This window comes from Aotus nancymaae, unplaced genomic scaffold (genome assembly GCF_030222135.1).
Source record: "Aotus nancymaae isolate 86718 unplaced genomic scaffold, 86718_ANA_hifiasm-v0.15.2.pri h1tg000004l, whole genome shotgun sequence".
NCBI classification, from domain to species: Eukaryota; Metazoa; Chordata; class Mammalia; order Primates; family Aotidae; genus Aotus; species Aotus nancymaae.
The window spans coordinates 45385873-45398314 of NW_026988415.1; the positions used below are offsets into that span (position 1 = coordinate 45385873).

Sequence of the window (12442 nt, forward strand, 5' to 3'; positions counted from 1 at the left end):
GAAGGAAGAAATAAAGACAAGTAGGAGGGAGGAAATGGAAAGAAGAATGAGAAGGAACAAGGGAAAAGGGAAAGGAGCAGATGGATGCTAGTCAGGCCTGTACCTGCCTCAATGGGGCTTTTTACTACTCGAATTTGCCTCAGTTTCACCCCAGGTGTAAAAGTCACTCTGCATCTCAAGTTCAATGTATTAATACAGAAATTATTATTTGCCCCATACCCAAACTGGTCATTTGTCACACAGAAACAGCAAGATAAATAGTTTATCTGTTCTTCATCCAAGTCTCACCCATTGGTAATTCCTGGTACTTTGCTCTGTCCTCTACACCTTGCTGTGTGGGTATCTATAAAGTTATGGGTTCAACAAGAAGAATCTCATATCCTTCTTCATCTTCATCAAGAGGTGGTTTTTTTGTTGAGCACCTAAAGAGGCATTATACAGGTGTTTGTCTCCATACGAAGTGATTTTGAAAGCAACCAATTACTCAAGTTTGGAAGGCCATTAGCCCTGCTTTTTACCAACTGAGTGGTCTTGGAAATTTTATCTAACTTCTCCAAGTCTTATTTCTTCTGGAATAAAGGTATAATAGTATTTACTTAACGGGACTGTTGAAGGAATTGAATGGAGAGAAAAATTATGTGAAGCACTGAACAGTGTCTGATAAACATTAGGTGCAACCCAACTCTTCTATAATATACATGTTTTTGACATAAGTGCATTGCTTACAAAATTTGAGTAATATTATTCTAAAAAGCAGAAAACTCCTCAAAGTCCCCTATCATTGTTTGAAATTATTTTTATTATGATATTCCCCAGACTGGTCTCAAACTCATGGGCTCAAGCCTCAGACTCCCAAGGTGCTGGGATTACAGGCGTGAGCCACCAAGCCCTGCCAAAAACTCCACTTTTATAAAATCACCTTTGAACACTTTTCAGCTGGGATAGACTCACTTATAGTCATAAAACCGTTAGATGGAAACAAACCAAAACAGCAGGATATCCTCTGACTTTCTAGTTTCCTTGGTTTCCCAGGAGCTGCCATCCTCTCTAAAGAAAGGACATTTAAATATTTACATACCTAAAACCAAGCACGAATGCTTCAAGAATTTTATACACACATTTTAATGTTTTCTTTAAAAATGTTTTTATTATACACAATTATGTATATTACAAGTAGACATCTATTCTCAACACTTATCTTTCCCAGACAGATAGCATACTTTTTGGAAGAAATTTTATATTCTATTAGTCTTTGCTTATTTTCCGCTTCCACACAAAGTATAAAACAAAGCAATCTCACACATTAAAATTAAAGCAAGCTATAAAGTCAAAGAAATGTAAATAACTTATAATTTCATGAGATTGATAATGTTGCTTTGGCAGCCCTAAATCACAATCTGTAACACGAACATGGTACTGATGACAACACGGACTCTCTTAATTTAAACATTCCTTCATTAGGGAGAGCCTGATGATACAATCTCAACCCTCTGCCGGTTTTCTTACTCCTGAAAAATCTCTGTAAGTACAAACTGATGTATTATAGACCAAATATTAAGTACGTCTTTACATTTTTCTCATTGACTAGAAAATAATTTCATTGATCTATGATACCTTTGATTATTAAATACATAATTATTTTATATACCACTAAGAAAGACAAATACTTGTAATTAAACTATGACACAATGCTGTGTCATCAATTTTAAGTGCATGATAATTTTAAAGATACTAAACAAGTCTATCTTATGATCAATGAATACAATAGTGCTGCTCAGTACCACAGCAATATTTAATGTAAACCCAAAATTTGGCTCCTAAATCACTAACACTTTAAAATACAGAATATATTTATAATGCATTCCTTTAAATTATCAGTGACCTGAAAACAACATTTAAAAGACATTTCTAGGGAACTTGTGAAACCTAAAAATATGTACATGCATTCCTGGAATTCCACCAATACTACTTTAAGAAACATTGACTTAGGCTTCATGTCTAAACCATGGTAACATCACTAAGGCATCAAAAATGTTATAGAAATTGATGAGATCACAACAAGGAAGCATTTTCAATTCTTAAAAGAGAACAAAGACCCTACACCTAACAGAAATTATTCTAACAGTTTATTTATTAAATGCCACTTGTGTATGGTAGAAAGACACCTGAGAAAAAAAGATAAACCAAAAATTTTCAACTCTGTCTTTTTGGAAACTAAGAGTGTTCACTTTTAGTAATTAACTGCTATGTTCCAACACTATTTTAGCATTTTACATACATTATCCCAGTGTGATATTATCCACATCTTCACTATACATCTATTATTTTAATGCATCTCCCTTTTTGGTGTAAATATTTTCCACTCAGTATGTGCTACGAAAATATCCATATAAACTCTGCCCGTTCTATTATCTCCTTAATTTCCAACCTTACCTGAATTCGACATTTTTCTTTCCCAAAAATTACGCCACTCAACATCTATTGTAGATAAGAAAACAGAGATGAAATAAAGATTAAAACATTAAATTCATACATTATCATTTTACTAACAGATAACGACTCCTCACTTGGCTATACAGCCTTTCAGAAGTTTTAATGCATGCAAAGCTTTCTAATTCTCAAAAACGGGATATACTGTGTATATAGTCATGTAACCACCTTTTCCATTTAAGATTATATGCTGAATTTTTTTCAGGTGAATAAATGTAGATATCTATCAATATTTTCAATGGCTGCAGAATATTTAAATATGCAGATATATCTTAATTTTATGAGTAAAAAGCAGACAAAATCACCCATAGAGAACCAATAACATTCTGGGAGTATGCAGCAGAGTTTATGCAGAGATTATTAAGATACATTTGCTTCATAAAAAGTGTGGCATGTACTTTTACAGCCTACTTTTCCCACTTAAGATTATATGCTAATGTTCTCACTTATTTGTGGTAGCTAAAAATTAAAACAATTGAACTCATAAGGAGTAGAATGATGGTTAGCAGAAGCTGGGAAGGGTAGTGGAGGACTGAGGGGAAGTGGGAATGGTTAATGGGTACAAAAAATGGTTAGACTGCAGAATGGGAGAAAAATGTTTGCAATCTACTCATCTGACAAAGGTCTAATATCCAAAATCTACAAGGAACTTAAACAAATTTACAAGAAAAAAAAAACCCATCACAAAGTTGGCACAGATATGAACAAACACTTCTCAAAAGCAGACATTTTTGTGGCCAACAAACATATGAAAAAAAGCTCAACATCACTAATTATTAAAGAAATGTAAATCAAAACCACAATGAGATACCATCTCACACCAGTCAGAATGGCTATTTTTAAAAAGTCAAGACACAATAGATTCTGGCGAGGCTGTGGAGAAATAGGAACACTTTTACACTGTTGGTGAGAATGTAAATTAGTTCAACCATTGTGGAAGACAGTGTGATGATTCCTCAAGGATCTAGAACCAGAAATATCTTTCGATCCAGCAATCCCATTACTGCATATATACCCAAAGGATATAAATCATTCTACTATAAAGACACATGCACATGTATGTTTATTGCAGCACTATTTACAATAGCAAAGACACGGAACCAACCCAAATGCCCATCAATGATAGACTGGATAAAGAAAATGTGGTACATATACACCATGGAATACTGTGCAGCCATAAAAAGGAATGAGATTATGTCCTTTGCAGGGACATGGATGAAGTTGAAAGCCATCATCCTCAGCAAACTAACACAGGAACAGAAAATCAAACACTGCATGTTCTCACTCATGTTGAACAATGAGAACACATGGACACAGGGAGGGGAACAACACATGCCAGGGCCTGTGAAGGGTGTGGCACAAGGGGAAGGAACCTAGATGACAGGTTAATAGGTGCAGCAAATCACCATGGCACACGTATACCTATATAACAAACCTGCACAATCTGCACGTGTATCCTGAAAATTAAAGTAAAATATAAATAAATAAATAAATAAATAAATAAAACTAAATGGCTAGAAATAGTAAGATCTAGTATTCAATAGCACAACAGGGTGAATATAGTCCATAATAATTTAATTGTACATGGTAAAATAGCTAAAAGACTATAATTGGATTGTTTGTAACACAAAGGATAAATGCTTGAGGTGATCAGTACCGCATTAACCCTGATGTGATTATTACACATTGCATGCTGCTATCAAAATATCTCATGTAACCCATAAATATATACACCTATTATGTACCCACAAAAATTAAATTTAAATTTTGAAAAAAATTATATGCTAAATTTCTAATGTAAGTAAATGTAGATGTCTATCAACATTTTCAAAGCTGTATAATATTTAAATGTGTAGACATACATTAATTTGTTTAGCTGACTGTTTATCTTGAGATACTTGGGTCATTTACAACTTTTCACCCTTCAAAACAGTTTTAAGATGCACAGCCTTCTACAAGCCAATTATGTGATTATTTCCTAAAGATACATTTCTATAAGTGGAATTAACAGGTCAAAGGACGTGCATATATTCCAACGGACCTTGTGCCACTGTACACTCTCACCAGAAGATTGAGAGTACTCCTCCCCCCACACCCTCACCCTCACTATGGGGTGTATCCCAACAGCACTCTCTATGGTTCCATAAAGGCCCCACCTTAACCAACCTTATAAAGGAAATCTGATACAAGCACTAAAACTTATTCTTTCTTCTAGTATACTTTCTTCTTATTTCAAAGTAGTAACTGTTCACTTACATGGATACCAGAATTGGCCAAGAGGGCATTTTTCTGTCAAATGCCCCCAGGACCCTAAAATAAAATTGGTCCTCTCTATGTGTCTCCGGAATACATCTCAGCACTTTTTGGTTCAAAAGGTCTCTCATTTCCATCCTCTCCTTACCATTCCTACGGCCACCAATAAAATTTCACACCTGTATTATCTCATGCCTAGACTAACTTGTGGTAGCTTCCTGTTTTTCTAATCTCCAGTCACCACTCCCATCCCCACCCCAGCTTGGATTCATGCTGCACATAAATCTACCATATTATTTTCCTTTCATCTTGTCAATCTTCTGGTCACAAAAAGCCTTGATGTCTCACAGGGGTGGATGGGGTAATATTCAGACACCCCAGTTTAGCAGTTAGGGGTGGTGCTCTACGAACAGGACTCACCTATACTGCCTGACTCTCTCTCTCATCACTACCCTCCCTACACTTTTCCTTCCAGCAGGCCAGCACTTGTCTCTGAAGAAGGATTCCCATCTCCATGCCTTTCTTCCCATCTCTCCTCCCATCTTGAGTGCCCTTCTGACCCTTTGTATCCTGCTTTCAAATCCAGCTTACTTAAGAGTTCTCCTCCTCTGTAAAACTTTCCTGAAGCATTGTTGCCTGCAGCTGTTTCTGCTGCCTCTAAACACTGATGGTTTCCCAGTTTTCTTAATATCTCTCTGTTTTAGTTTCCATATATCTTACCTTTCTAAACAGATCATAAATTCAAGGACAGGGACAATGTTTTTTCTCTGCTGCTTAAAACACAACTTTATTGATGAAACACAAGTCTTAGATAAAAAATATAACTAATATAAAAGTGTAGCTATTTATGATGTATAACTAATTCACTGTCAGTTTAGGTAGCGGAAAGATTAAAAATAATCTAGGTAACAAGATCAAATCAATAAATTCTTTCTGTGTACAAATACTAATATTCCATTTGGCATCCTTAAAATGGCCCAGCCTAAACCCAACCATCACAACCAACATCAGGTCACTATTGATGATATATGATATTCATTATTCCAAAATAGCAGCTGTAAAGATCTCTTTACCATATAAGCACAGTGAAAAACAAAGAATTTACAAAACACATCGTCCCAAGTGCAAATACCTGAATACTGTTTGGGACACACTCCAAATTAGAGTTTTGTTAATACTTTCAGGACTTTCACTTTCACCACGAGATCATTGTGATTTGCTAATGCTTTGATTTTCTTAACACAAACTCCAGACTCTTTAAATAAGAAAAAAAGTGAACTTCTGCTGAATTCTTTCCTGGATGATGCAAGCCCTTCACTTTTGATGTTGTCATTTATATTCTCAAATAGAGTAAGGATATTAAGAAGAATCTCTCTATCCCACTCTTTATTAAAGAGGGAAATCAATTCTGATGGTACTTTACAACTGACCAGCTCTCTTGTCATGGCTGGATTTTCCGTAAAGTTTATAATTAGTTTCATAATCTGTATCTTAGTGAAGTGATTTCCCAGGAATAACAAAGCAAAAAAGTCTGGAAAAGAATAGGAAAGCAAATGTTGGTAATGATTAGTCACAGTCATGTTGGTTAACAGTCTTAGCCCAGCCATCTGCACAGCTGAGTCCAAGCGACAGACCATGGTGTCATCACACACTTGACTGATGTATGTCTTAATCTTGCCCTGATTTTCAGCATTCACACTCAAGTTATTAAGGGCATTGTAAGTCTTTTCTCTAATTATGGGGTCTTTCGTTTTTATCAGTTTTGCAATAATTGGGACACCACCCAATTCACGTATGGCATTCTGGTTAAATGAATATGCTGCATTGTTACCCAGAGTGACCAAGGCTACTTCTTGAATAAAAGGATCATTTGTTCTCTCCAGTATGTTGAGGACCTTTTGAAGGTCGGGAGCACTCAGAATATCATCAATTTTATAAGGAAAGTTGAACTTGCCCCTACGGACAGGCCATGTTGTAGCTGGAGCCCTGGTGCTCTTACTTCGGGCCTTTCCCTTGGATTTTCCACTTGCCCTGCCCCCAGCCCTAGATCCACTCCTGGTGGGATGGCAGCCTCCACCCCTGCCTCCTGGGCATGGTAAACTTGGTGCAAGGGTCCTGTTCCCAGAGATGATACCCACCCTGACCCCTTTGCCTGCCTTTGCACTTGCCTGTTCCTTCAGCATGTTGAAAAGGGCCTTGGCTTTGGCCTCTAGGCCACCTCCGCTGTGGGATCCTGAGTGGACCTTCTCTTTTACACCTGGACAATTCTCGAGTCCCAAACTCACCTCAGGCTTGACCTTAGAGTCACCGTGAAGTTTGGCCCCAGACCCTGCCCCAACGTTAGCTTTAGCTCCTTTCACAGTCTCAACCCCAGTCTCTGAAGTGTCCGTAGACTCCTCGTCTTCATCCAAGATTTTCTCGTTCTCATCTCTTCCCCAAGTCAGTTTGTATACACAGTAGCAGGCACCAGCCCCGATAACCACACCAGCGGCCACGCAGCCAGCTTCCCGAGTGCGGCCCATGGTATGGCCGGGTTAAATCTCTTAACCAGAGCACAAAACAGGCTTGCTCTGGCCCAGAGAAACGCGCGACGTCGCGGGCGGAGTCTGCAGCTACTAACCGGCTAGCTCTGAGGCAGCTTGGACCTAGGAATAAAGGATGCATTTCAGGTTTCAGGCTCCTCTTCCTTTTGTGTCTTTGCAAGCAAACAGACTGCAACAACGACAAAACAAACAAGTGTACAAAAATACAGAGATATTGGTAGAGACTTGGGGCTTGATGTCTAGATCACCGATTCCTTTCTCCCATCCGGAAGCGAAGTTTGGAAATTTTCCCCACTTCCAGACTCTCCAATGTCACGTTCCACCACCCCACCCCAGAACATCAAAGTTCCCTACCACCCCTGCCCTTCCAGATGTCCTGGGGACAGTGGCGCCCTCACATGCACCCACAGAGGTCCAGGCAGTTTTTTCCTTCTGTGTCTTGCTTCCAAGTGCACTGCTTCGTGCAAACCTGCAGACAAGGGGGCGGGAAGAGGAGTGCTGAGAACTCGGAGACAAACAGATCCCACCTGAGACACACATCCCTCTTCTGAATTCCTGGCCCTTTTATCTGCGTTGCCAATGTTTCCCGCCTTCGGTTACCCTCCTCTTCTCACACAGCTGCGGCTTTGAAATTCATTATCTTCCTCCCTCTTCCTCCTTCGATGATTCCTCTAACCCTCCACTCCACCTCCACCCCCAGCCCCATCATTGGCATCCTCCGAAGATGTCGCCAAACCCTCTTCTTTGTAACAAAATGAATAATGATGAAGTGAGAATAGCTAAAAGCCGGACTGGCGTGAAATGCGTAAAGGTTTCGAACTCTGCCCTTGCCTCCACCAACTCCTCCAACTCAAAGGTACCAGGACGCCCCCACTCCCTTACCCCCTACCTCCGCCCCTGCGTCATTATACCAACTACTTTGCTCGGGAGCAACTTCTTTCCTCCCACATCTCGGTTTCCGCTTCCACTAAACCTTCAAGACTGACAAACTTCAGAAGTGAGTGCTTGGTCGACGGACCAACACCAAGGACACTAACCCAAACAGTAATTTGGAGTAACGTGCTCCCCACCCCAAGACTCTCTTGACGCCCACCCCTTCCCAACTATTTTCTTCCCTGTCTTGTACTTGCAGAGTAGTTTCTTTTGCAAGCTCCGAAATGGTGTAGATAAGAGGGAAGGAGGGAAATGTGGAGGGGGTCCACGGGCCCACTCGAGTTGCAGTGGCCACCATGCTGCACCCCCAAATAATGCCACCACCCTCTTTAGGACCTACTTGGTTCTGGACAACTTTGCGTTTCTTCCTGCTCCAAGGGTTGGAGTGGCTTCCGGGCTCAAGATCTGCAGACACAGGCAAGAAGGCAGAGACTGATGGCTCAGCAGACAGAAAAGCACTTCGGAGAGTCCCAATACCCGCTTTTCCTCATTAAGGGTCCTGGCTGTCAAACAGATTTTACCTTTTTGTCTCTCACCCTACCCTCACTTCTCTGGACTCGGCTGACACCAGACCTCTCGCTAAGTAGCGTTCCCCGCCCCCGGGCCCCACCCCCCCGGCCCTGACCTCGGCCCCCGGCCCCTCACTCTCTCCCCCAGCCCCCGCGGTCCGCCATTTTCCCAGCAAAAAACACACCCCTTTCAAACCACGCCCCTTTCAAACCACTGGAAGCAGGGCGGTGCGAGGGGGGATTCGGAAAATCCGAGGAGCAAAACAAAACCAACCGGTCTCTTCTATCCCTTTCTCCAAAGCACCCTACCCGCAATGACAAGCACTTTTCCTGTAGGCACTGTTACATCCTCTTTTCCTGCAAAAAAAAAAAAAAAAAAAAAGGCAGGAAGATTGCTTGGGAGTGGGTAAGGGGCCCGAGTTAAGGCAAGGACCTCAGCCATCCCCGTCCGTCTGGGGGCCGCGGGACAGCCCCAGGTTTACACTGACCTGCAGATTCTAGGCAGACTATTCCTTTGTTCCCAAATGGCACAGTGCCCTACTGAAAGAAAAGGAGAATGACTGTCAGACGCACAGCCCCAAGATTCTGGACTGGTAGATGGACCAGCACACAGGAAATGAATCCGAGTATCTGCCCTCCCTCATTCAAGGCTCTGGATGCCAAAGGTCCCACCACGCGCGAGTCTGGGGTCGCCCCTGCAATTCGGCCCCAAGGTCCACCATTTTTGTTCTAAGGCCAGAGATACTGCAAGGGTTTGCAGAAAGCGAACTATGCTCCACCCGCCACTGCCCGCACCGCAGGGATCCCCCGGCAACGCCCATCCACACACAAACCTGCTGGGATCCAGGCAGTTACCTCCTCCTCCTTCCCCCAGGCCAAGGATCCTCTCGCCCTCTGTGAGATAGAAGGCAACCAGACCAAATGAAGACTAGGATTAGAAGGACGTCTGCACTCGTCGGCTCCAGCTCACGTGAGGACCACGTCACCCGTGAGATCAGGACCCCAATTACCACTCCCATCAGCAGTGCCGCAGGAGCCAGTTCTCCCCTTCCTTCCCTGACACATCAGGTCCTGCCACTCATTTTCCTCTTTGCCAGCCCCGGAGACAAGAAGTACGTTCTCCTTGTGGTTGGAATTTCCCTTTCTTTGGTTTACAGGGAGAGGGTGTACCTACCTGCTCCTGTGTCCATTGGCCTTTTCTTCCTCTTTGAGGAATAATGTTTTATCTTCTCTAGTCCCAGTCCAACTGTCTTTCCCTTCACCTTCTCTCACCACCAGGCATGAATGTCCAATATTTCCTCTGCAACCCTATAAAATGTGGAGCAAGATGTTAGAAAAGGAGATAGGTTGTGGAAGTGTCTTATTTAAACTTTTCTGCTCATTTGTTTTTAACTCAGTAATGCATTACTTCTATATTGAGAAAATAAAATGATGCTATTTTCCTTTGAGTTGAGAATTTAAACAGGACAGAAAACCCAAAAGACCTTATTAATTTCATTATTTTATTTGTAACAAAAGGAAAATATTTCTACTAGTTACAGCCAAATAGTAGCTTTTAAAACAAAATAACTCACTTTAATATTCAAAAGTGGGCTGAGGTGGGTGGATTGCTGAAGCCCAGGAGTTTAAGGCTGCAGTGAGCTATGATCTCACCACTGCACTCCAGCCTGGGTGGCAGAGAGCAAGACTCTGTCTCTTTTTTTAAAAAAATGATTTTTTTTTAAGACGGAGTCTCGGACTGTCACCTGGGCTGCTGTGCAGTGGCGGGATCTCAGCTTGTTGCAGCCTCCATCTCCCAGGTTCAAGCAATTCTACCTCAGCCTCCTGAGTAGCTGGGATTATACATGCCCACCACCATGCCCGGCTAATTTTTTGTATTTTCAGTAGAGACAGATTTTCACTATGTTGGTCAGGCTGGTCTCAAACTCCGACCTCGTGATCTGCCCACCTCGGCCTCCCAAAGTGCTGGGATTACAGGCGTGAGCCACTTCGCCCAGCCGGATTTTTTTTTTTTTCCATGATCTATGAATTAATCCACAAAGAGACAACTAATTGTCTAATCTTGGCCATTTTATACAAATGATTCATTACTTTTTCTACTTTTGAATCAACTTGCAATTTGATAAGATAAAAGCAACACAGTCCTGTCTTATTTAATTAAAGAAAAACATGTATTTAACATCCTAAAGTCTTGGCAGACTGTAATATGCACCTCTTTTGATTTGATGGCTACTCTGATCACCTGCCTCTGAATTGAATTTCACTCTTCCAAGACTAACACACCTTAGGGTGTGAGGGATGCAGAGATGTTCTAATCCTCCCTGTCTGTCAAGAGCAGAAGAAAGTGCTGCCCTCTCACCCTCCCCCATTCCATAGCTTCTCATCCCCTGTATTCAAGCACAAGTCTGTTGTTCACTCCAAAAATATATATGGATGGGTGACCAAGATAGTAAATGCCAGGTTTATTCAGGTGACCAATCACAGTAAATACCTTTGGCTCCTTCCTTTCCTTCCCCAAATTCCCACAGAGGTAACTCAGCAATGCATCAAAGGGCTTACTGTTCCTGCCTACCTCTCTGCCCTTATTCATGGTGCCTGAGTGAAGGTTGCTCCTAATACTGTGTGCTGCCACCACCTGACTTGACAGGTGCAGCCAGCTGCGTCTCTTGCCTCCGGCTTCCTTAAGGAGACAACCTAATCTTGTTGCACAGTTACCGCCTGCCAGTCCATATCCACCTTGGTGCCCGCTCAGCCAAATGTATGCCCAAGGAACAATCCCCACAAATTAACCCAGAGTAAGCGCTCTCACCCGGCCAACTTTGTGGACCACCTGCAGTTGTGTGCATCGGTGTGTTCATTTTCATGGAGAAAGGAGCCATAGCTTTCATCAGATTCCCACAGGCATGGATGACTTTTTTAAAATAACTAAGAACTATTAATACTTTCCTGAAAAAAAAAAAAAGCTATATATCCCCTCAATAGAAAGTCTACTCTTCCCCAGCACTATGGGAGGCTGAGGCAGGCAGATCACTTGAGGTAAGGAGTTAGAGACTAGCCTGGTCAACATGGTGAAACCCTGTCTCTATTAAAAATATAAAAATTAGCCAGGCGTGGTGGTGCACACCTGTAGTCCCAGCTACTTGGGAGGCTGAGGCTGGAGAATTGCCTGAACCCGGGAGGCAGAGATTGCAGTGAGTTGAGATTGAGTCATTGCACTGCAGCCTGGGCAACAGAGCAAGACTCTTGTCTCATAAAAATAAAAAAGAAAGAAAGAAAAAAAAAGAAAGGCTATTCCTCTCCCCTCTTCTCTGTATCTAGTTATATACTTATTTTTTTAAGTGCAGAAATTTGTAAAGTAGAAAGCTAAATTGCCCTGCAATGCCTATTCTACCACCAAGCACTTTCAATGATATCCACCTTTCTTCTTGCAAATATGCAGTACATGTATGTAGATGTGTCAAGTTCCAAGTTCAACAATATACAAAACAATTGACATTTACTGCAGTACTTGCAATAAATCTGCACTTTAATTTGATAATTTATATCTTTAAAAATGGAGAGGAGCATCACACACTGGGGTCTGTTGAGGGTGAATAGGAGAGGGACAGTGGTGGGGTAGAGAGGTTGGGGAGGGATAACATGGGGAGAAATACCAGATATAGACGACAGGGGGATGGAGGCAGCAAACCACATTGCCATATATGTACCTATGCA

The 12442-nt window shown here is 41.7% G+C and overlaps 1 protein-coding gene across 10 annotated transcripts in view; it reads right to left on the minus strand.

Annotated features, from left to right (window-relative positions):
- Positions 1 to 1125: 1125 nt before the first annotated feature.
- ARMCX1 (armadillo repeat containing X-linked 1) overlaps positions 1126 to 12442 on the minus strand; it is a 54050-nt gene continuing 42733 nt past the window's right edge. For 4 of the 10 annotated variants that reach the window (XM_021669592.2, XM_012438895.3, XM_021669596.2 and 1 more), the window contains 7 exons: positions 9903 to 10036; positions 9562 to 9622; positions 9217 to 9268; positions 9038 to 9085; positions 8560 to 8624; positions 7641 to 7755; positions 1126 to 7388 (listed from right to left, as the gene is read on the minus strand). In XM_021669592.2, coding sequence (XP_021525267.1) covers positions 5904 to 7265 — 1362 coding nt within the window. In that variant the 5' untranslated portion in view covers positions 7266 to 7388; positions 7641 to 7755; positions 8560 to 8624; ... (2 more) ...; positions 9562 to 9622; positions 9903 to 10036 and the 3' untranslated portion in view covers positions 1126 to 5903. Of the gene's footprint in view, positions 7389 to 7640; positions 7756 to 8559; positions 8818 to 8913; positions 9086 to 9216; positions 9269 to 9561; positions 9623 to 9902; positions 10037 to 12442 lie in introns of those variants that run through there. The other 6 variants (XM_064362439.1, XM_064362434.1, XM_064362429.1 and 3 more) reach the window with 6 other exon arrangements.